Below are 25,521 nucleotides of genomic sequence, written 5' to 3' on the forward strand. Positions count from 1 at the left end.
GACCAGGTGGGGGAATTGACCACAGGCTTAAGTTAATGCACCAGAATGATGTGGCTGCTAAAGAAAGAAGAAAGGGAGGGGAAAAAAGGAGGAACCGAGAAAAGGTGAGACTGAACTATTCAAAGCCTAGCGCCCACATAAACAGAGCTCATATTTATTGAGCACCTTCTATGTTAGGCACTGTTGTCAGTGCTTTGCTATATGGTAGGCACTATTATTATCCCTATTTTTTAGATGAAGGGAAACTGGGGCACAAAGAGGTTATGTAACTTTCCCAAAGTCACACATACAGTAAATGGCAGTGCTGGACTGTGCAGCCTTGTCCTGAACTCTGCATTGATCAAGGGGGCTTGATGTGACTTGTCGCAGTTCTGGGTCCTATCGGGGAGACTTCAAGAACTGCGAGGACTTCCACAGAAAGGTGGACTCAAGATAGGAATGATACGATAACTAACTTTTATTGAGCTCTTACTCTGAGCCAGGCACTATTCCAAGAGCTTTACACAGAGGAACTGCTTTCATCTTCACAGTAACTCTAGGGGATAGACATTATCCCCATTTTACAGATGAAACTGAGGCAAATCACAGGAAGCAAAAAGCCCAAAGAAACCCAGGTGTTTCACCTGCAGAAGGGCAGACTTGAGAGGGTGCCCTCCCTCCCTCCAGCTCTCTGAAGGGCTGTCCTGGGGAAAAGAGAGTGATGTGAAGGCAGAGAACCCACTGCTGGGCATTAAGATAGGGACACCTGCCCAGGTCAGGGTTACACTCAGTGACCTCTAAGGCCCTTCCAGTCCTGAGACTCTGCCAGCCATTTGGGGCAGAGGACAGGCTAGAGGGAGAAGGGAGACTAGGAAGAAGCCTGGTGGGAACCGTTTGCCCAGAGACCCCCAGAATAAACCCCTAATCCCCAGTAATGGGAAGAATGGGACGTTCACTCTCTTCCATCTGCCTGGAACCTGGGATCATCATTCATATGACAAGAGTCTATGGTGGTGCCTGACAGGGGCTGGAATGGTGGGAGGGAGATGGCCTCCTACCCAGCTCAACGGACCATTTGTTGGGCATCTACTACATGCTGGGCAGAAACTTTGACGTCATCTCATTTACTTCCCTAAAAGGCATTTCACAAATGCAGAAACTGAGGCTCAGGTGCAGGTAAGACACTTGCCCAAGGGTAGACATCTGGTGAGCCCCGGCCAGTTAATTCCAGAGTCAGTGGTCATCTACCGACACATTGTCCCTGCTCTCCTTGCCCTCCTGTGTATCACAGCTGCCTCCATCCCCTTCTCAGGAGGGCCTCGGGGTCCTGGACACCAGACTGGGTGGCTGGGGGTCAGGCTGGGGTGAGACGAGGATGAAGAGTGGCGCTGGGATGGGAGTCACGGGGAGAGGGACACAGAGTTATCGGATGTCGCGGCCAGGGCTGCAGCGGTCAGTGGGTTGTCCTCTACTTTGGAGGGGTGCTCCGTCCCTGCGGAGGGAGTCACATCTGGGAGGCGACCCGGGGCGCCCAGGCTCGGACGGATGCTGCGGGCAGGGGGCGCTGCTCAGGCAAACGTGTGCCGGGTGCCATGGCGACGGCGCGGCGCGAGCCCCCTCCTTCTGGACGGGGAGGGCGGGCAGCGGGCAACGGGCCGCGGTCAGCAGAGCCGGGAGGGTAGCTGCGCTGCTCGGGAGCCTTCAGCCCCGGCCGCTGCCCGGCCGCCTCCGGGCGGCAAGGGGAGCGAGACCCCGCGCAGGGCTGGGGCCTGCGAGCGCACGCCCCTCCGTGCGCTTCCGCCGGGCCCTGGACCAGAACCGCCAAGCGCAGAGGCAGGGGCGCGTGCCAGCAGCCCAGCGCCGGAGACCCGCTGTCCCCTGCAGGCTCACAGGGGCCCGCTGCCTCCCTCCGTTGGTGACTGTCCCAGAGCGGGCCGGAGTGGGCAACATGGAGGGTGAGTGACCCCGGGGCTGGGGCTGGGGGTGGGTGGGTACCGACTAAGGAGCAGTGAGCCAAGAGACAGGAAAGGGACTGGGGGGTCTCATCGGGGGCTGTCCAGAGCCCAACACTGTGACACTGTGTGTATGTGTGTGTGTGTGACAGACAGACACACACTGAGAGAGGGAGAGAGAGAAAGACCTAGAGGGCTCTGTAGTGTGTGTGCGTGAATATGTATGTGTGAGAAACTGAGAGAGAGAGGGAGGGGGTAAAAAACCTGGAAGCCTCTGTCCCTGTGTGCATAGGACGCTCCCTCCTGCATGGGCAGGGGGTCCTTTGAAACCGGCTGAGGACAGCTTACCTATTAGCTTTAGAGTAATTGCCATCCCTTCCAGCAGGGAAAGTCACAGAGATGGAATTCTACACAAGATCTCAATGCAGAATTTCCCTCCCTGAGAGAAAGGAGAGGGAACTATGGACCTGACCTCCAGGACTTTAAGGGATAGGGACCCCAGGCATAAGGCTGCTTCCTCCAGCCTTAACAGGTGGGGGTCCAGACGCCCCTCTCAGCCAGTGTAGGAAGGGAAACCATATTTGGGCAAAGAAACTGGAGGACTGAGGGCTGGTCCACTGGCTTGCTGGGTGTCTTTGGGGTTTTGCCTAAACCTCTCCGTGCTACTGGTTACCCATCTCTTGAATGGAGAAACTTACATTCAGCTGGCTTCACAGAGTGGCTGTGAGGGTAAAATAAGACAAGATGTGTTGAACAAAATCATACCTGTAAAAGAAGGCTGCTCCAGGAGGTAATAAAACCCAGAAATGCCAAGCAAGGCATTGCAAACACTGCTGGCAAGAGAGAAAAGGGAGTTTTACAGAACATCGTGTGCAGCTGCAGTTGTAGCTTTCCAGTGAGTTAGGGTTGAAAAGTGCACACACACAAGATACAATGAGAAATGCAGAACCGAAGTGTCAGTGAACGGAAGCCAAGGAAAACTGGTGAAGACAGAGCAAAGAGCTTTCAAAGTCTATGTAAGGATAGCAAATGAACCTGCTCGGGGCTTGGACATGTGGTGCCCATAACCTTTACGCACCAGGGAGAGCAGCCAGCGCAGGGCACAGGCAATTTTACTTCAAATGGTGGAAGGAGGAAATTGAAGCCCAAGATAGGTGATTGGATAAGGCGTCAAGCCACATACAATCCAAGCCCAGACAAATGACATCCCAGGGACCTGGAGCCATTTGCAGATGTAATTATTGCCTTAGAGGAAATGACAGGGAATGAAGGAAGTGCCAGAAAACTGAAGATGGGCAAATGTCCTGATTTTCAGAAAGGAAGGAAAGGTAGATTTAAAAAACCCTAAACTGCTCAGATTGATATTGACCTCTATTAAAATTCCAGAATAAATGATCCAACGTACAGTGAACACTTAGGAGACAATAAAGCAATCCCACATCTAAGAATTTTCTTCAAAGGCTGCCATCCTGTACGCTTGCAAAGATATGTGCCCAAGCATTCTCATCACACAGCAAAATCGAGAGTCATCCAGATGTCCATAAATTAAGTAAATTAAACGATGAGAACACCTGCAACGGCATGCTGTATAGACATTAAGAACTGTGTTTAGGATTTCATTTACTGGCACGAGAATACATTTACTGCCTACTGTGAGTAATTTTTTAAAAAGCAGGTTTTAGAACACATGTTTAGTATGATCCCCTTTATGCAAAATTACATAGGCTTATTATTGGATGTATATGTAAAGTATCTGCAAAGAGATGGTCACTAACATCTTTGGGGGCTCCTGCTTCTGAAAGCACACCCTAAGAGAGCTTATGCCTGGGAGCAGAGGTCAGGAGACTAAGATGGGAAAGGGAGAAAAGGCAAGAACCAGAACCAAGCATGTGGACGAGCTGGGTTCAGCTATGGGCCAGTAGGGTTCTCTCTCTCTGGTCGCCTTCTGAGAAAAGTGCAGAATGCACCTGAGATTTTCGCCACGCAAGACAGGGAGCCGACTGCTGTTTGTTCCTCTCCCCTGGCTGTACTCCCACACGTCTAGGTTGTTCCCGTTTGTGGCTTCAAAGAAAGCAAACCAGAGAGAGCCCTGGTGCAGGCTTGTTGAGGCACTGGAAGTGCAGGGAACTGTCCACCCGGCCAGAATCTTTGGGATGTGTCTGGGAGCATCACAAACGCGTCGGCCATGAGGGTCATCTCTGGGTGTGAAATTTCAGGGATGTTTATTTTACTCTCTTCTTTTGTCGTGCTCCGAACTGCTTTATAGAAAGCACATTGTTTTTTTATAAAAACAAAACAATCTTTTTCAAAAAGAAAGAAAATGATGTAGTGGTCATTAGGAACGTATTAGTGCTCACCAAGAACAGATCAGGCTAAACCTACCACATTTCCTCTTTCAGACTGGGTTTCCAAGAGGTAGAAAGATGAATTACGAGATTTCAGCAGGACCCTGCTAAGTTCTCTCATGAGAGCCCTGTGAACTGATGGAGGGTTGCGGGAAGGGGGCTGGAGGACTGATGGTGGGGCTTTCATTAAGACTTTAATGCAGCTTAGAGGTCCCTCGGACTCTGACCTTGACATGACATTAAGTAATTTAGAGGGAAAATAAAAGACATGCTCATCAAATCTGTGGATAAGAGCCATGACACCCACATGGCAACAGTTCAAGATTTAAATGACGGGTATCTGAACATTCTGGAATGCTGGATCAAAACCAAGAAAGTGAAATGTAAATGGAAGTGAAGTGCAAAGTCCTGAATTTAGGTCCCCCCCAAAATCAATTGCATACATTTCAAATAGGGGAGATCTGGTTTGTAATCTTGAGGAAAGTTTCTGGGGAGATCAAAATGGATTGACAGTGAGATAGGTCTAGAATCCTGCTTGCTGAAGAGACACTGAGATGTTCAGGGTGGGAAAAATGGCAGGGAGAGGGGGATGACCTTGGGGACAGGTGCCCATTCTTGTTCTGTGTGGCTTCAGGGAGCAGAACTGGGGCAGGTGGGGACAAGTTACAGTAAGACAACTCAACTCAACAACAGGAAGAACCTTTTGTCCCTCAGAGTTGGCCTAGAAGCTGTGTGCTTACCAGGTCTCATTGAGCAAAGGGTCACGGACTGGCCGGATTACTGACTGGAGGGCAGAAGGAGGTATTCTTGGGTGGCTGGCCCAAAAATAGGATCTGGGTGGTCTCTGAGGGCTTGCAGACAGAACCGCAGTCTGCCCAGCCTCCTGCAGAGCTGCTGGGGTCAGTGGGCAGTAGTTCCCCTCAGGCCTTCCACCCTGGGCCTGGGCTACGTGGTATGCTGTCCAGTGAGACAGCAGAGGACAGCAGTCCTCACCCCACTCCCAGCGCAACCCCAGTCTAGCGGCGTCCTCAGAGCCCCTGGAAGCCTCCACAGCTGCCTGCCCGGCCTGGGAGCTCCATGGCTGAGGGAGGCCAGAGGCTGGGAGGATGTCTGCTCACACTGCCTGGTGGTGGGTGACTTGTGGGGAAGTGGCCCATGCGGGGGAAGGTCACTGGAGAGAGGAGGGGAGAGGAGCAAGCTAGCTGGTGTCCCTCCAGCACGGGACACAGAAGCTTCTTGGAAGTCCAGGTGGGTTCTGCTTTTCCGTGCCCCCAGAAATGCTGCCAGAGACACTGTCAGAGTTGCGAACCACTGAAGTAGTGAGTATTTTAATCATATTTATCAGTTTCCTACTGATTAGAATGGTTAAAACTCAGTTTAGTGAAAAGGAAAATAAGAGTCGCTTAAAACACCCGCTGTGAATATACACTGTTAACGTTTTTTTGTTTATTTTTTGTCATTTGTTTGGAATGACACACACACACTTTTATACGGAATACAGTTTATAATGCGTGTACATACTATTTTGTAAGCATTTCAACCTTGGCCAGTATTTTCCCTCACACCATCAGAACTTGTTCTATTCCTTAGGTGAATCCCTAGAAGTGGAACGCCTGGCTCCGGGTGTGAGTCTGGTGTCAGGGTGCTGCATGGATGTGCCCCAGTTGCAAAGGCTGAGCGGATGTGTGTCTCTCCAACGCCCCGCAGTGCACAGCCACCCTCTGGCGTCACTGAGCGCTCTTCCTCTCTGTGAATCTGATTGATGGAAAGCTTACCCCTGTGTTCTTTTAAAATTGCATTTCTTTGATTACAAAAGAACATCTTTGTCTCATGTGTTCATTAGTCATTTGTACTGTGTTGTGTTGTGTTCTTCTGTGGGTCCCCAGTGGCTCACGGCCCAGGCTGTGTTCACCCAGGAGGCTTTTGGGAAGTGGGTGCTGAATGGTGAACCCAGGTCTCTAGTCTGGGGCTGAGCTCCTAGGTGGTGGTACCGGGACAGACAAGCAGGTGGCCATAACGATGAAGGTATTAGTGGGAGAGCTGTGAACTCAGAGGCGTACCCAGACGGATTCTGTGCTCAGGAACTTCATTTTGGTGTTGACTTATCTTTCAGGCTCTGCAGGGAGGCCCACACTAAAAGTATTATAAAAATATCATGCTCAGATTCATTGTGCAGTTTAATGCTGTCAGTAGGGCTGCTGCTGGGCTAACACGTATTGAGTGCCATGTGTCCCATATTTCGCCGAGTTCTCTTCTTACGTTATCTCACTCTTTTCAGTAAGTGTGAGCTTATCTCCATTTTGCCAGTGAAGACTTTGGTTTCCAGAGGGGTGATGACTTACCCGAGGTCATAGCCAGGAATTGTGTGTTTCCACTTTAAAGATGAGAACGATAAGTTCCCACATAGATGAGGAGATGTCTTAGTCAGCTTGGGCTGCTATAACAAAATACCATAGACTGGGTGGTTTATAAACAACTGAAATTTACTTCTTACAGTTCTGGAGGTTGGGAAGTCCAAGATCAAGGGGCCAATCCAGTGTCTGGTGAGGACCCGCTTCTTAGTTCACACACGGGCTCCCTGTGTCCTTAGGTGGTGGAAGGGGCAAGGGAACTCTCTGAGCTCTCTTTTATAAAGGCGCTAATCCCATTCATGAGAGCTTTCCCTCATGACGTAATTACAGTTGACCCTTGAAAAACACGGGTCTGAACTGCGTTGGTCCACTTATACCCAGATATTGTTTTTTGGTAGATGTGTACTACAGTACTGAACGATCTGTGGCTCATTGAATCCGTGGATGTGGACCCACAGATACGGAGGGCTGACTGTAAAGTTATATTCGGATTTTCGACTGCACAGGGGTCCGAGCCCCTAACCACCCCATGTGTTGTTCAAGGGTCAACTATACCTCCCAAAGGCCCTACTTCCAAATACCATCACACTGGGGAAAAGGTTATAGCATATGAATTTTGAGGGGACACAGATATTCCATCTATTGCCTGAAGTCACCAGGAAGGAGAGCCGGGATTTCCCAGTCTGTGTGCATCCACTACCTTCAGGGTCTTTGGTCCAACTCCTTTATCTGTGGTTCCCAGACTGGAGTGTCCATCAGAATCACCTGGAGGATGCGTTAAAACAGAGATACCTGGTTTCTGGTTCCCTGGAGTTTCTGGTTCCCTAGATCGGGGGTGATTCCTGAGAATCTGCATTTCTAGCAAGTTCCTGGCAAAGCTGATGCTGCTGGCGGGGGACCACACACTGAGAACCAGTGCACCCCCATCTTCTCTCTGGCCCCAAACTTTCAGTGGCTCACAGCTTGATCTCTGAGATCATCAGAATGCCCTGGAGATAACCATTATTATACCCTGAGACCTCCAGGAAGCTCCCCGAGTAGAGGTATGGCTCAATTGGGTTCAGCGGATGAAATTTTCACAGGCTGTAGTGTATCCACAAAGGCACCAGGCAGACCCCAGGAAGGACGAGGCCAGTTGTTAATGAGGTCTCCGGCTGCTGGCTTGGGGCCCAGGTCGGGTGGGAGGCCTGCCTGCCTCCAACCCATCTCACCACAGGCCAGGGGAGTTGCCAGGAATAGGAAGCAGTTTTTCCTCCTTGAGAATAAATGCCAGAAACTGGCCTAAGTATAGAGAGTGATGCTCAGGCTCAGGGTCCAGGGATGGGCAGGGTTGCTCCCAGACTTCTCAGGGCCAAATGAAAGGCAGTGGGGGAAACAGGCAGACTAGAGTTTAGCTGGGCAGGTTCTGGCAATTCCCTCTACCCATCCACACCCACAGATTTCCCCAAGTCATGCGGGTTGATTTTGAGGCTCATCAAGGGTGAGCTATCTAGGGAGGCTCCCAGCAGACTCTGTGATGGGGGGTTCTTTCCAGAGGACCCTGGAGAAGGCCTTCCAACACCAGAAATGCCAGCCTTGAGCAGGACCCTGTCACCTGATGTCAGGATTTGTCTTTCCTTCCTTTTTCTCCTCATACAAATATTTATCCATTCAGCAACCATTTAGTAAAGCATTTACCGTTGTCAGGCCCTGACGAGATGCTGGGGATATGACCACCTACGAAAGAGTGAAGATCCCTGCTCTCCAGGACCTGACTTTCAAAGGTGGAGGAAAAAAGCAATAAACCTGGAAACAAATAAAATATCGGCAGATTGAAGAAAATAAGCAGGATGCTGTGAGAGATAATAATGGGGCACCTAAATTAAATAGAGTAATCGGGTACAGGCTTCTCCGAGAAGACAATGTTTAATTGACAGCTAAAGGAGGGGAAGAGGCAGAGGGAATCGAAAGAGATAAAGGCGTTGAGATTGGAAAGAGCAAGAATGTGTTGGAGGCATCACGAGGTGACCAGAGCACAAAGGGCAAAGGGGAGAGTAGCAGGGGGTGAGGCCAGTGATGACAACAGGAATCAGACCATGCAGTAAAGAGTTTGGATTGTATTCGAGATGCAATGAGGAGTCTAGGCAATAATTGTTAGTGGCTCCTGCTGAAAACATTGGTGAAAAGCTAATGGGGAACTTGACAGTGGAGGGATCAGGCTGACATCAGTTAAGCCCACTGATCAACCTTAGCGTTAAGAAAGAGACCACCTAGGGCTTCCCCGGTGGCACAGTGGTTGAGAGTCCGCCTGCCGATGCAGGGGACACGGGTTCGTGCCCCGGTCCGGGAAGATCCCACATGCCGCGGAGCACCTGGGCCCGTGAGCCATGGCTGCTGAGCCTGCGCGTCCGGAGCCTGTGCTCCTCAATGGGAGAGGCCACAACAGTGAGAGGCCCGCGTATCACAAAAAAAAAAAAAAAAAAAAAAAAGCCCAGTCTAGCCTCTTGGAAGATGAGAGGCCACATGGAGGAGAACTAAGACACCGTAGCACCAACCACCAGCCATGTGAGGGAGGTTATCTTGGACCTGCCAGCCCCAGCTGAGCCATCAGATGACCACAGCTGCATGAGTGATCCCATGAGAGACCTGCAGAAGGGCCGCTCAGATTCCTAAGCCACAGTGCCATGTCACGAGATTTCGGGGTGGTTCACCACATAATACGGAATAGAAACAGAAACCTTGTTCGGATCCTCGCTCAAACAAACCAATTATTTAAAAAATTCTGTAACAATGAGGGAATTTTGAATGCTGGATAATTGATAATATTGTGACATAATGGTTGATTTTGTTAGGTGTGATAATGATACTGGGTTATGGATTTTTCTTGAGCCCTAATTTTTAGAGATACAATCTGAAATATTTATGAATGAAAGGAAGTGATGTGATTGTGCCCCAGAATAATCCAAAGAGAGGTGTGGGTATGGATGAAACAGAATTGGCCTTGAGGTGGTAATTGTTGAAGGCGGATGATGTATACATGGGCGTTCTTTATACTCTTCTCTCTTGTCATGGTTCATTAAACTATATACTCTTGTATATATTCACTATTACATTCTCTCTTGTACATGTTTGACATATTAAAATAAAGATGTTTGGGTACAACTGGCTGCACCTGGAGGGCCTAAGCAGGGGAATATCATTTCCTCTTCTCACTGTGCACCCAAAACTTCCAGCTTCTCCCCCTCCACCGGCAGTCCCTCCACCCCCCTCCTGAGTGCCCCGCTGTACCTGCTGGTCCCTGTTGTCCCCACTGTGCCAGGTCATCGGCCTGTGCTCCCCCAGGGTCTTTCTAGCCTCCAGGTCCCAAGCCTCTGGCTGTCCTCCAAGCCAGTGGCTGAGCTCTGGATGCAACAGAAGATTCCCCTAAAGACTCCTCATCTCCTGGAACAGGCCACATTCAGTCCCAGAGGAAGGCAGGAGGAGAGTTTACAAGACGACATCATGAGTCACCATAACTAGTGACTTCCCAGAAGAGCTGTGGTTGGACACTCAGCCGCTCCCTTCCATACGTGTCTAGAGAGACACACACTGAAGCCTGGGATGAATTAGAGACACACGGAGCAGGGCCAACTCTGTTGCAGACTCCTGTGTCCCCTTGAGCGAGTCTGGGAACCCCTCTGATCCCAGTTCTCCCATTTCAAATGGGGCTAATACCTAACCTGTTTACCTCACGGGGTAACGGGGAGGGTTTGATCAAATAATAGACACGGAAGCGCTTTGTTAAATGCTGTGCAAATGAGGCAGCTGATACCGCCATGGGAGGAGGTAAAGGATGGGTGGTGGCCTTGGCTTCAGATGGTCTTCCGGAGAATTTAACATGTGCTTTCTTTGATCCTCAGCCCTGGTTCGGAGTCCCCTTTCGCTCTCTCTCCCTCTACGGCCTTCTTGCCTTCCCCAACTAAAGTTCTGTGGACATGATGATGAGGGATAGCAAAGATTTTGAGGGTCTAATAGTTAGGATCCCAGAAGAAAACAAGTGGTGCACTCAGAAAGGATTTAACAGAAGAGAGTTTAATAGAGAGACTTTACAGTGGGTAGTGGAAGGCAGGAGAACCAGCATGGGATGGTGACTCACCCAGCAACTGGCAGTCACAGGAAGCGGTCAGTGCAGAGAGGGAACGGTGTCACTGTGGCTCTGCAAGAGCTGGAGCCATGGGAGAGGAGTCACCCAGCAGGAGCTGTGCCCATAAAGACAGCCCCACAGGAGACCTGGTCCAGGCAGGGATGGAGTCAGGAGATGAATACCCTGACTTCTCTCTCCTCCCTTCCTTCAAGCTCCGTCAGTGCCTCCCATTGGCTGAACCCAGTCAAAAACCAGAGGGCAGGGAATAGAATCTAAAAAAGAGTGGATATATGTATACGTATAACTGACTCCCTTTGCTGTACAGCAGAAACTAACACAACATTGTAAATCAACTATACACCAGTAAACAAACAAACAAACAAGCAAACAGCCCAGAGCGCAAGGGAACTTGGGTCATACAGTCCTGATGTAATGTAGTCCTGAGAAGTCAGCCTCTGGGGCAGAGAGCAGGGCTGAGAAGGATGGAGGCTAGATGGGGCCGAGGGGGATTGTCTGCAAATGGAGAAGAGCCAACATTGGGAAATGAAATGAGTGGTGGACAAGACAGGGTGGGAGGTGTGAGATCAGGGTTTGAGTGGCTGTGGGGGAGAAGTCTTGCATCAGTGCATCCAATTGCAGTTAGAGTTGAGTACATGATCTGGGTATTAGGGCAGGGGCAGGATTTGGAGCACAGAAGGATCTCGCCAGCGGTGAGAAGTCAGTCATTTCTTCTTCGCCTGGGGTCCTGACCCGTGTGCTCCTTTGCTCCTAGGGGAGCCCTCCCAGCCTTCCAACAGCAGCCGGCCCCCATGCCAGAATGGGAGTGATGCCGAGGCCAACACTGCTGCAAACCTCACCTTCTCCTCCTACTACCAGCACTCCTCCCTGGTGGCTGCCGTGTTCATTGTGGCCTACGCGCTCATCTTCCTCCTCTGCATGGTGGGCAACACCCTGGTCTGCTTCATTGTGCTCAAGAACCGGCACATGTGCACTGTCACCAACATGTTTATCCTCAACCTGGCCGTCAGCGACCTGCTGGTGGGCATTTTCTGCATGCCCACCACCCTCGTGGACAACCTCATCACTGGTGAGTGGAAGCCCTAGAGGCAGCAGGAGTACCCCTACCACTGAAATCATGGCTGGTCTGGTCTCTTGGCCGAGATGCCATTGTCTCACAATCTCAGGACAGCCTTGTGGCTGAGGGATTCGACTAGAAATAATAGACGTAATGAATTAATCATTTTCTATGTTCCAGGCATTGTGTGATTTACTCTTCCTGCATGATCTTAACTAATCCTCACAACAACCCAATGAAGTATGCGTTATCGTTACCCCCAATGTATGGATGAGAAAACGGATGCGCAGAGTGATTAAGGGGCAGGTCTGTAGTTTACACAGCTAAGTGTCAAGTCCTGCATTCACACATCTATATTTCTAACCACTACACTGTTCAATCCTACTCTCCCAGGTAGCTCCCTTGGGCAGAACTAGAGCCAGCGGGAGGAAGCGGGAGGGAGGCAGGTTTCCTCTGAATAAGGACCTAAAAACTTATTTGAGTTGTTTTCCAACAAAAGAGTGTTCTCTCGTACAGGTATTGTGCTCCCTGTCACTGGGAGTGTCTAAGTAGGGACTGGCTGGCTGCTTAGCAGGGATTTTGTAGAAGGGATCCAAGCAGAACTAGACCAGCCGACCGCTGAATTCCTGCCTATCATCCTGCAAATATCAGAAGGATCCTACCGTCATCTATTCTCTCTCCTGTGATTTGCCTTTCTTACTTCAGAATAAGCCTCCACAGACTAACTGGTGGGAAGGACTAGTTTCCAGAGCTGTGGAGACCCCTAGAGGTCTGTGCCTGCAGGTTCTGAGCTCAGAGCTCCCAGGAACTCAGGATTCAAAGGGACAGCCCCATATGGAGTGACTTAGCGGACTTGAGGCTGGGGGACTAGCAGCCTATGTTTCTATAGGTTCCAGGACCCAGAAAGTGGAGCCGGGGCTGCCAGCTTCCCGTCGGCTGTACCGGCTGTGCCTGGTGGGATCTTTAATCACAGCTGAATCCCAGGTTCTTTCAGGGCTGCTGAACAGAAACTGCATCCTTCTTCCCAAAACACATAGGCAAACATACACATGCATGCACACACGTGCAGAGGTGCACACACATACAGGCGCACGCACGCACACACACACCAGTTAACAATGATATGGTGAGGTCACTAGTGGGTTAAGGTAGTGTCTGCCGGTCCTTTTCACATGTGTAAATTTAAAAAATTGTTTAAATTGACAACACATTCACATGGTTCAATGGTCAAAAGCTAAAAAAAGGTATCCAGTGAAAAGTGCTCCTTCCACTTCTGTGCTCTGGCCTTCCAGCTCTCTCCTGGGAGGGAACCGATGCTGCCCGTGTCTTGTATGTCTTCCCCAAAATACTTTGTGTAAGTACAAGCACTTTCCAAAAATATTTTATATAAGTACAAGCAAATTAAGGAAATGCTAACTTTCTAACCAGTCAGTTCTGCACCTTTACTTTTTCCCTGCTTAAAAATGTAATTTGTAAATAGGATTCATTAAAATTAACTTACATAGAGTGAGTTACTCCATACTAATAAATGAAAGAGGTTTTTATTCTTTTTTTACAACTGTTTAGAATTCCATTGTATAGATGTACTACAATTTATTTAACCAATCTCTTTTTGATGGGTATTTACGTTGTTTCTAATAGAATCTTCTGCAAGAAAAGAAAACTTCACATAGCTTTTCTTTCTTTGTCTTTCTGTTTTTTTGAATTCAGGTGCAGAGAGTTGAATTATTTGCATCCACTGTTCCTGGCACTATGTGACTTCACTGTGTTGGGAAGCCCCTTGTGTATCTTTATTCATTCCCTTCTGTACCCTTACCCCACTCCAAACCCCCTCCCCCACTGACAGGCAAACATTCTATTAAATGTAATGTTTGTGATTTGTGATTTGCATGCATTCTTACAAAATGTGCATCGTACATGTGTACATGTTTTACATTTAAATATTTTGTTAAGGTATAATTTAACATACAAAAAACCCACCCTTTTTAGTGTACAGTTCCACAAGTTTTGACAAACATATACAGTCATGTAGTTACAATCAAGATATAGAACAACTTCATTGTCCCCCAAAACTCCCCCTTGTTCCTTTGTAGTTGCTTCTTCCCTCTGCTCCCTGGCACCATTGGTCTGTTTTCCTGTAGGGACAGAAAATATCGTTTTGCCTTTGCAAGAATATTATATAAATGGAATCATACAGTATGTAGCCTTTTGAATCTGGGTGTGTTTTGTTTTGCTTTCTTTTACTTTCTATTTTGAAATAATTTTAGATAGATGTGCTGAAAAGTTGCAAAAATGGTAGAGTGTTCCTGTATACTCTTCACCTACCTTCCCTTAATGTTATTATTATTTTCTTTTTTCTGGAGGAGATTAAGCTTTTATTTCTTTTAAATTTATTTTATTTATATTTTATACAGCAGGTTCTTATTAGTTATCTATTTTATACATATTAGGGTATATGTGTCAATCCCAACCTCCCAATTCATCCCACCACCCGCCCCCCACCCCCTGCTTTCCTTGCTTGGTGTCCATACCTGTGTTTTCTACATCTGTGTCTCTATTTCTGCCTTGCAAACTGGTTCATCTGTACCATTTTTCTAGATTCCACGTATATGCATTAATATACGATATTTGTTTTTCTCTTTCTGACTTACTTCACTCTGTATGACAGTCTCTAGGTCCATCCACGTTTGTACAAATGACCCAATTTCATTCCTTTTTATGGCTGAGTAATATCCCATTGTATATATGTACTACATCTTCTTTATCCATTCCTCTGTTGATGGACACAGGTTGCTTCCATGACCTGGCTATTGTAAATAGTGCTGCAATGAACATTGGGGTGCATGTGTCTTTTTAAAAATAATTAATTAATTAATTATTGGCTGTGTTGGGTCTTCGTTGCTTCACACCGGTTTTCTCTAGTTGCGGTGAGCAGGGGCTACTCTTCTTTGTGGTGTGGCTTCTCATTGCAGTGGCTTCTCTTGTTGAGGAGTATGGGCTCTAGGCACGAAGGCTTCAGTAGTTGTGGCATGTGGGCTCAGTAGTTGTGGCTCATGCGCTCAGTAGTTGTGGCTCGTGGGCTCTAGAGGGCAGGCTCAGTAGTTGTGGCGCATGGGCTTAGTTGCTCCCCGACATGTGGGATCTTCCCGGACCAGGGCTTGAACCCGTGTCCGCTGCATTAGCAATGGATTCTTAACCACTGCTCCACCAGGGAAGACCTGGGGTGCATGTGTCATTTTGAATTATGGCTTTCTCTGGGTATATGCCCAGTAGTGGGATTGCTGGGTCATATGGTAGTTCTATTTTTAGTTTTTTAAGGAACCTCCATAGTGGCTGTATCAATTTACATCCCCACCAATAGTGCAAGAGGGTTTCCTTTTCTCCAAACCCTCTCCAGCATTTGTTGTTTGTTAGATTTTCTGATGATGCCCATTCTAACTGCCTTTAATGTTAATATCCTAAATAACCATAGTATAATGATTGAAACCTGGAAATTAGCATTGATACAATACTATTAACTAATCTGCATACTTTATTTGAATTTCACTCCATTCCCCACAAAGGAGTCCCCTGGAGTCCTTTTCTAGTCCAGGATCCAACTGAGGGCCATACATTGTATCTGTTTTTTGTTCGTTTGTTTTCTCCAACCTGTGACTGTTCCTTGGTTCTGGACTTTCCTGACCGTGACGTGTTTGAAGAATACTGATCAGTTATTCTGCAGAAACCCCAGAAACTTGGGTTTGCCTTATGTTTTCTTACAATTAGATTTAGTTTATGCATATTTGATGAGAATACTACAGAAGACATATTGATAAGGCACACACTATCAATACGTATTAATGGTGGTGTTGATGTTGATCACTTTGTTAATGTGGTGTCTGCCAGATTTTTCCATTGTAAAGCTACCATTTTTCCCTTTATAATTAATAAGTATCTCATAGGGAGATGCTTTGAGACTATGCAAATGCCTTGTTTCTCACTATCCTTTTACTCACTAAGAGCATCCATTGGATGGTTCCTGCCTGCAACAGTTATTACTGTTATATTTCCTCAGTGTTGATCTTCTACTTAACATCATTCCCCCTACATTTATTTTACTCTATGGGTTATAACCCAGTTTTACCATTATTTTGTTGCTTAAATTGCCCCCAGTTTTGACTATTGGGAGCTCTTTCAATTTGGCTCCTGTGTCCTTTTGACATGCCACCATGGATTTTTTTTTAGTCTCTCCTTACTTTCTGGCACCATAAAGTGTTCCAGGCTCACCTTGTATGTTCCCTGCTCCAGCCCTGGAATCAATCAACAATTTCTCCAAGAAGGTCTGGTTCCTTATATTGGAGAATGACGTTTAGAAACCAAGACCTTGGCACTAGATGTGATCGTTGGCACTGGGATTTCATTGCTTCTAGGCCCTCTCGAGGGACAGAGCTAGGAAATATATGTGTGCTAACACACACATACTTAACATGTGCATCTTTATTCCTATATCTATCCATCTGTATGTATATTGAAAACTATTATGCCTCTGATTCCAATCTAATATTACAGGATCATTTTAACTTTCCTCTTTTCCTCACCTGTAACTTCTTTCTCTAACAGTGAGAAATCTAACTCTATTTATCCACAATATATTTACTTATTTGTTCCATCTTGGTATACACATAAGGTAGATTCAGTATTGCTAACCCATACCCTTGTGAGAGACACATTTATTGATGAGAGTATAGTGTACGTGTATAGTTCTTTTTGTAATCTTACGGTATACAGTCAAAATACTGTTTTCCAAAGTTACTGAGGTTAGTTTCTTGCTTCCCCATTCCCCTTCAGTGTGGTTATTTTATTCATTTGTAATGCATTTAGGTTCATTTGTTATTGTTTGTGTCCCACTTTGGGTTTCCCCCACATCCTGATGTTAATTAACTTATTTTTTGAAGATGTGAAACATTGCCATAATTCTAAGGAGTCAGATCCATACAAAAAGATATACTCGGAGAAGGGTCACTCCTCTGTCATCTCTAGTACCCATTCTTCCTCATTCTTACCGCCTCCCTGTATAGGTAGCCAATCTCGTTATTTTCTGATCTACCTTCCTATACTTCCTTTGTACAAATAAGCAGATAAGTGTATATTTTCCTATATCCCCTTCTTTCTTACATGAAGGGTAATATACTATAGATACTCTTTGCACTGTGCTTTTTGCATTTAGCAGTATATTTTGAAAACCTCTTCATATCAGTTCATAGAGGTCTTCCTTATTCTTTTTTACAGCTGTATGATACTCTTCTGTGTGGATGTACCATAGTTTATTCAACAACTTCTTTATATGGGCATTTAGATTGTTTCTGATATTTTGCAATTACAACAATGCTACAATGAATAACTCTGTGCATATGTATTTTGTGTCATCAGAGGTGTGTATTCAGGATAGAGTGAGATCGTCAGATCAAAAGATAAGTGCAGAGGTTAGGCATCGCCTAGTTCCCCTCCAGAAGGACTGTATCGGTTTTCATTCCCACCACCGATGTCTGAGAGCTCCTATTTCTCCACAGCAAATATCATTTGCATTTTTTAAATTATGAATGAGGTTTGAACATTTTTTTCATGTCTATCAGGCTGCTGTCTACAGCGATCTTGACTTTCCATGACATTTAAACTCCCTGGCACCCAGACCAAACTCTCACCACTAATCCATAGTGATTTAGGGACAAAGAGACTGTAAGTCAATTAGTCTCCCCCTCAGTTTCACATCTGTAAAAAGGAGAGAATAATGGGGCTGCTGTGAGGATTGAGTGAGCCAGCGCTCGGCATCTAGTAAGTGTGCAGGCAGAAAATCAACATGGGGGAGGCCATTGGTGAAAGAAGACCCCAGCCTTGGAAGATGACTCCTGTCTGCAGGCACAACAGACAAGAACAAGGTGGGCCCCCCCGCCCTGCCCCCAGGCCTAGAGGGGCAGAAACACTAAGCAGTTACCAACACACGGCTTCAGGTAGCCAAGATGTGGACCTGGCTACTAGTCCTGAGAGCAGGTGGGACCCAGATCTCATGAGAAAGCAGAAGCTTGGGGATCAGAGTGAGGACATCAGGTAGGAGGGGCTAGAGCTGCTTATACCTCCCCCTGCCTGACAGTCAGGCTTGATCTGTCCTAGTGGTTCTCAACTTTGACTGCCACTCAAATCTCCTGGGTAGATTTGGAAAATACGGTTGTCTGGTGTGAGCCTGGGCACTGGTCCTTTTCCAAGTTCTCCGTTGATTCTAGTGAGCAGCCAGGGCTGAGAACCACTGGCCTAGAACCTGGAACAGGGCTATGGGAGCAGAAAGCCAGGCAGGGCTGGATGGATCTAAAGTTCATGGAGAGAAATCGCTGGTCAGTATAAAGACTGTCTCTAATAGAACTGTCCACGGTGGTATTGGCTGCTCAGTTCCTCACTCCTGGAAGTGTGTAAGCAGAGGCAGGATGACGACCTGGCAGGACATGGAGGAAAGATGCAAGCCAGAGGAGACTGGCCCCGATGGCCGGAGGTCTCTGGCTCTCTGCGAATGAGGCATCTCTCACTCTGGTGGCTTCTGTCATTGCAGGGTGGCCCTTCGACAATGCCACATGCAAGATGAGCGGCTTGGTGCAGGGCATGTCCGTGTCAGCTTCTGTTTTCACACTGGTGGCCATTGCCGTGGAAAGGTGAGAAGGTTCCTGTCTGGTTATCCCGGGCCTGGCACTAGGCCAAGCTGCTGTCTCCACTTCTGGGCCTGCCAGGAGGCCGGGGCTGCTCTGTGGTCGGTGGGGCTGAATCCTGAGCCACAGAGGCAAGGGTTGTGGGGCTGGCTGCCTTCTAGACTTGGGGGACTGCAGAGGACACTGCCACCTCCTTCTGGAAGGCCCGGAGGCAGCTCCTGAGGAGGTTTAAGAGGGATTCCTGGGCCCTAAGAGGAGCTTGGGGGCAGTCCTTGTTTCCTGAGCAGCAGGCCTCCTTGCAGGTCCCTGATTCCCCATCTCCACTATGTCCAGCTACTTCTGGTCTTTCCGCCTCAGATTCCATCAGATTCTCTGATAAGCGTGGGTCTGCTAATGGAATGGAGCCAGGGACCAAGGAGGCTTTCGTTGCAGGCAACACATCCGACCCAACTGCAGTAGGTCCTCCTCTCCATCCTCCATCTCAGTGAGCCCTTTCAATAAGGGTTCACTCCAGGCACTTCCCCCAGGGCACTTCCCCCAGGGCAGGTAAGCTGGAGGGCTGCCTAGCTGCATGACCTTGGTTAAGTCAATTAACTGCTCTGAGTCTCAGTCTTCTCATCTGTAAAATGGTAAATATCCTACAGGGTGGCTGGGAGGCTTCAGTGAACTTCTGTTTGTAAAGCTGATACACACCACCTGGCACAGAGACCAAATGTCAGCTGTTAATATTATTCTATTTCTTCCTTACACCCACACCCTCCTCCTTGTCTGCTTCCCAACATGGGCACCTACTGGCTCCACCCTTTCTAGAATCTAGTGTCTTCATCCTCTCACCACTTTGGCCCTCATCAAACCCAGTCTTTTGTGACCCAGTGAAGTAGGCAGCTGGGGAGATAGAACTGGGTTCCTGTCTGCAAGGCCACTGGTGGTGGGGGAAGTCCTCCTTCACTGATCTTCATTTTGTTGTCATCGTTAACGATAGGTGAGTGTGCAGTGTCTCCCAGTAGTGTTTGGACTATTCTTCAAGTTCCTATCTCCTCCAGGAAGCCTTCCTGGTCTGCCCCAGGATTCCCCTCCATCCATTAAGTGCTATTGCACTTACAGCCAGTACTACGTGCTTTAAGAATTATTTGTTCTCTGGCAATTCCTTAAGTATGTGATGCTATGAGACCAGTAGGCCAGAGTCAGGTAGGTTGAGAAAACAAGGCTTGAGACTGGCTGTGGGGAAAGTAGAAAGTGTTGTCAGGCCGGGGAAAGGGTGGGGAGTCGGGAGAGCAGGACACAGTTTGCTGAAGTAGAAAGAGCAACATGGCTGGGAGTCAGCTCTAGGCCTGTGTTCTAGTCTAGGTTCAGCTCCTAAACTGCCCCATGACTTTCTTAGACTAATCAGATTGGCATCCTCGACCAGGAGAACTGGGCACAGGTATTTTTTTAAATGCTTCAGGAGAGCCTAATGCACAGTGAGGGTTTCCGGCTGCAGGTTTATAAGGCACAGCAGAGCAACACAAATCTGGGCGCAAGGCTGGTCCTTGCTACTTGCTAGCTGTGTGACCTTGAGCCAGTTACTTATCACCTCTGAATCCCAGTTTCCTCAGATGTAAATTAAGGGTGTAATAATAATCACTGCTGAGACATCCTAATGAGGAAATGGTGCAGGTCTGTCCTAATTCTGTGGAGGCACTGTTGGAAGGACGCTGGCCAAGGTGACATAGGGACAACCTGTCATGTAGACTCTGCACCTGAACCCCCAAGATTTTCTGGAGAAGCCATAAACAGCTAAAAATTGTTTTCTCTGATACACCTACCCGATCGGCCTACTCAAGGACAGAATGTGCGGACTTATAGCTCTGCAACCTGCGAATAGCCACTGGACTCCTTGCCCAGCCTGTAGGGCCTTCCTACCGCCCTGTGGCTAACCTCTCCAAACAGCTAGACCCAACCATTCGGGGATGGCAACCATGCCTTTGGGCCCTAGCAGCAGCAGCTGAACTGACCAAACAAACACTCAAACTGACTCTGGCCCACCCACTCACTCACCGTGTTTTCCTCCCACCGCCTGGTCGACCTCCTAGGCCACAAGTCTCTCTCCCTCCTGGGCCCCTCCCGCATCCAGGAGTTCCACCTACTGTTCATTGAAAACCCAGCTATTTCTCTTGATCTCTCCCCTCACCTGAACCCGGCTTCCCTCCTGCCCATCTCTGGCACCAGGGGTTTTCCATCCCATTCCTGCCCTCATGTCATAGAAGCCTTCAAACCACCAAGAGAGAGACTCTTTGACACCCCTCTTTCAAACCCGGACCGCACCCTCTTCGTAGCACGCTCGCTCCCTGTTTTCTTAGGTTCCTTCGCAGGCGTGTGGAGGAAGTCTCGCGGGTGGCCACAAACCAAATGCTCCTCGGCCCTTACACCTTGCTTCCTACAGAACCCCCCACTGGTCTCCCCTAAGCCTCGGACCTCTGGTCGCCCGACTCCCTTTTCGACGCCCCCATTCAGCATGAAGTAGCCAGAGATCAGAACGCCGCCCCATTACACCAAAGATGTCGGGGTGTAAGGCCAACTGGCCCGAGGCAGGGGAACACAATCAGATTCACAGGTTGCATCAGACCGAAACTCTCCGGACCACCCAGTTCCAGAAACTGACCTGGGGACTTTGCACCCGGCCCAGCCTTCCCGCCTTTCGAGGGGCGGGACTAACGGTCCCCCAGGATACCCGAAAAGACCACCAAATAAGGAATACCCTGCGCCTTCCCAGATTCACCACACCCCTTTCCCTTCTTCCCCTATAAAATCTTGCCCAACCCTCGCCCGGGTGCGACTTCTCTGGCCCCTTTCTCTCGGACCAGTGAACCTCGCCCTGGATCGCTCCCTAATAAAGCTCACTTGAAGCTTTCCTGTTTCGCGGTGCCCTTTGTTAAGATCCGACCTTACACCTGCCAGCTAATGTTTATCCCCCGAAGTGCACAAACAGGATTCAGCTCTTGTAAAACCCTCCTTTTGCCTTTGTTGCGTGGCTACTCAGCCGAGGAGCTGACTCCCCAACAGGTGAGAAACCAGTTTGCTTGCAAACGAACTTAATTAACATCTGAGCCTTCTTTGATGCCGCCTAAGGTGCAAGGTCGAAGGTGGAGTGCCCCTACCCCGCTCCCAGCCCTCCGCCCTCAATCGGGGATGGCTCTCATCCGTGGGGCCACTGGGACCCCTGGGACCCGCCCAGACCCCCGCTTCTCTTTCCTCCGTCGCCGCAGGTTTCGCTGCATCGTGCACCCTTTCCGCGAGAAGCTGACCCTGCGGAAGGCGCTGGTCACCATCGCGGTCATCTGGGCCCTGGCCCTGCTCATCATGTGCCCCTCGGCCGTCACGCTGACCGTCACGCGCGAGGAGCACCACTTCATGGTGGACGCCCGCAACCGCTCTTACCCGCTCTACTCGTGCTGGGAGGCCTGGCCCGAGAAGGGCATGCGCAGGGTCTACACGGCCGTGCTCTTGTCGCACATCTACCTGGCGCCGCTGGCGCTGATCGTGGTCATGTACGCGCGCATCGCCCGCAAGCTGTGCAAGGCCCCGGGGCCCGCGCGCACCGGCGAGGAGGCGGCCGGGGAGGGCGGCCGCGGCGCCCGGCGCAGGGCCCGGGTGGTGCACATGCTGGTCATGGTGGCGCTGTTCTTCACGCTGTCCTGGCTGCCTCTCTGGGCCCTGCTGCTGCTCATCGACTACGGGCAGCTGAGCGAGCCGCAGCTGCACCTGGTCACCGTCTACGCCTTCCCCTTAGCCCACTGGCTGGCCTTCTTCAACAGCAGCGCCAACCCCATCATCTACGGCTACTTCAACGAGAACTTCCGCCGCGGCTTCCAGGCCGCCTTCCGCGCCCAGCTCTGCCCGCCGCCGTGGGGGAGCCACCGGGAGGCGTCCCAGCGGGCTCCTGCGCACGCAGGTCTTCGTGGAGGTGCAGCCCAGCGACTCGGGCCTAACCTCCGAGTCGGGCTGGAGCAGCAGGGCCCCCAGGCCCGGCCGCCTCCAGCTGCACAGTGGCCACGTGGCCCCCCCTGGCTTGGCCGCCGAGGGTCCCGGCTTTTCCCATACACCCCTCACCATACCAGCCTGGGGCGTTTGAGTGGGACATGGAGGGCCGGCCCCTGAACCCGAGGGCCCCGGCTGGACACGTGACACCCAGGCATGCTAGCGGCCTTGTGTGGTGTTTGCAGAGGGTACCATGTGCCTCCCTCTCAAATACAAGGCAGTGAGCAGTTAGTTGCTAGTGGAATCTTCTTTGCCACCTGCCCCCACAGACAGAGGCAAAGGAGGGTAAGGGGAGAGGAGCCTTGTTCCCTGAAAACCCTTCTGTGTGGTAGAAGCCACCGGCATCATCTCACTGAATTCTCAAAACGCTTTCAGAATAGGGGTTTTTCATCCCCCTTCTGAAGACGTGAAACTGAGGCTAGAAGAGATGCGGCTAGCCCAGTCTCAGCTGGAAACCCTACAGGAGTCTGTGTGCCTCCAGTGCCTGATGGTTTTGACCATCTCCAGCTGTCTCCAGAAGGACCCCCGGAAGGTGAACACAGTGAAGAGTGTAAATCCTAATTAGGCAGCTGGGAAGAAGCGAAAAGCAAGGCTGGCCTGTCCATCGGATGCTTGGTGTCCACGTCCTGGTGTCCTGTATGTATGATTGAAGCCACTCCCCTGATCCCTTCCCAGAACATAGTGTGTTCTGTGTAGCTTTGTCTTGTTTGTTCCAGGAAGTGTCCAGGGCCATTCTCTTCTCCCCAAAGTACCATTTACAGAACGTCATGTCTGAGCAGCTGCGGAACTAGCCCTGGGGAGCCTGCATCAGTTTCAGGCACTCTGGGTCTGAGCCCAGAGAAGGGTGGGTCTCTGTCCTCCCTCCTCTACCCATAGGGCCCACCGCCATCACGGCGGCCCAGGTGAGAGCTCACAGTGCGACAGGCAGCTGCAAGGCCACAAGAAGCATCAGTTTATTTATTCATGGACAGGAGGAAGGGAGGGCATAGCACCCAGTTTCAGCCTTCCGAAACACATCTGCTCACTGGAGCTGCAAGTATAAGCCTTCCCCAAGGCCTTTCCCCCTGCTCCTTCCAGGGGATTGCAGGGGAGAAGTTGGCCAACCAAAGCTATGGTGTCTTCTGGGGCCTCTGGGATGACAAACACTAAACCTCTCCCTGGCATGGATAACTTGTGTGCCCTAAAATGGGATGGGCACCATCCCTTGTTTGCTCTGGCTCTCACCCAGCATATCTGCATCACCTTGAAGAGAGAGGCTTCTCTCCAGGAGGTGGGAGGAATTGGGATCACCTTGTGATCCTTGCACGGCTCCAGTAATCTGCAGTTAACTGGGTATTTCCCCCTCATCTCTATAGAAAATGCACTGCTGCCAGAATTTTAGTGAATAAAAAAGAAACATTTCCAGGGCAGAGAATGTGACTCTGAGGCTCCAGTAGTCTCCTTAATCGACACACAATGACTTAAGTCTTAACCCTGTTTACTCCATTCTAAGTACTAGATGTAGGGGCAGAAGAAAATTCCTAAGCCACTGTACAGTGTGTTCTCCAAGCATGTCGCCAGACACTGTCTCATCTGATCCATACAAATGAGGCTGAAGGAGATGTTGCTGTTTTACAAAGTAACTGAGGCTCAAAGGGACCATGTGAGCCACAGAGGGGCAGGGTTTGGGTTAGAATTTGTCTTCTGGTTTCTTCCCACGCCCCTTCCTTCTCTTCAAGGAAGGTGGATTGGGGAGGAGAGCCGGAAATTCCCACAAAGACTTTTTGCCTGATGGTGAACCAGAATGCTCACAGAAACAGAATCCCCACCCTCAAGCTCCTGGTCTGGGAAATGAGAGTCTATTGTATTTACTCTTGTACTATCTGGCCTGAGCTGTTCTGTGTATGCTCTCTATGACCCATATACTGAGCAGGCTGCCAAGATCCATCATGACCCCGCCCTGGTCAAGGTGTCTGGGAGTGATGGATGTGGGTCTTAGGAAAGGGTGTGCCATCCTGTCCCTCATTAGGTAGTGCGTGTGTGGGCCCCATTTCTGGTGCTGTATCAGTGTTCTGTGTCACATAGGCCAGAGGATTCCTGGCTGCTTGCTGTAAAGAACTCTGACTCCAGGCCAGAGAAAGGGGCCTCTTAAATAGACCAGAGAAAAATAGACCAGAGAAAGGGCCCTCTTAAACCCAAATGCTTGTCCCTGTGGCAGGGGGGAATCTGTTGGGAGACACTGTCTGGTCTCTCCTCCGGTGTGTGTTTCTCCCTTAGCATGGTCTCCCCAACCACAAAATCACAGCCTTTACAGCTGGGGGGAGACCAGGGCACTCACCCAAGCCAAACTTCTATCAAGGCCCCTTTGTTTTACTTCCCCCCAAAGATGCCATGCTTTGAAAGATTGGGCCTGCCAAAACAAAAAACAAAAAAAACCTGCACTAGGCCATAATTCATATATTTGCTGTTACTGTTATTTCTTTTAAAAAAATCTTTCAAAGGCTATGCCTGCTGGTTCAGATTTGATTTGAATCAGGCATGACGATGCTTTCATGAGGGGTGAGGCCTTGTGGGTTCCTGTGGAATGTCTGGTTTTTTGTGTATGTGGCAAAATATATACAACATAAAAGTTACCATGTGACCATTTTTAAGTGTACAGTTCAGTGGCGTTAAGTGCCTTTGCATTGCTGTGTAACCATCACCACTATCCATTTCCAGAAACTGGAAACTGCAGTTTCCCAAACTGCAATTCTGTACCCATTAAATAACTCCCCATTCCTCCCTGCCCCTGGTAACCACCATTCTACTTTGTCTCAGTGAATGTGATTACCCTAGGTACTTCATGCAGGTGAAATCATACAGGATTTGTTCTTTTGTGATCGGCTTGTTTCACTTAGCGTAATGTCTTCAAGGTTCATCCATATCGTAGTAGGTGCATAATTTCCTTCCTCTCAAAGGCTGGATAATATTCCATTATATGTATATGCCAGTCATCCATTCATCCATCGATGGACATTTGGGTTGCTTCCTCATTTTGACTATTGTGAATA

At 49.2% G+C, this 25,521-nt stretch overlaps 1 protein-coding gene across 1 annotated transcript; it reads left to right on the forward strand.

Annotated features, from left to right (window-relative positions):
- The first annotated feature begins 10,211 nt into the window (after window positions 1–10,211).
- On the forward strand, window positions 10,212–24,613 carry NPFFR1 (neuropeptide FF receptor 1). The gene is given in 5 exon segments (XM_067710681.1): window positions 10,212–10,431; window positions 11,502–11,816; window positions 18,382–18,481; window positions 21,721–22,380; window positions 22,382–24,613. Coding segments are annotated over 5 exon segments (1,290 nt in total). The 5' UTR covers window positions 10,212–10,421; the 3' UTR covers window positions 22,587–24,613.
- The last annotated feature ends 908 nt before the right edge of the window (window positions 24,614–25,521 follow it).

The sequence above is a fragment of the Pseudorca crassidens genome, chromosome 16, assembly GCF_039906515.1.
Source record: "Pseudorca crassidens isolate mPseCra1 chromosome 16, mPseCra1.hap1, whole genome shotgun sequence".
Classification (NCBI taxonomy): Eukaryota; Metazoa; Chordata; class Mammalia; order Artiodactyla; family Delphinidae; genus Pseudorca; species Pseudorca crassidens.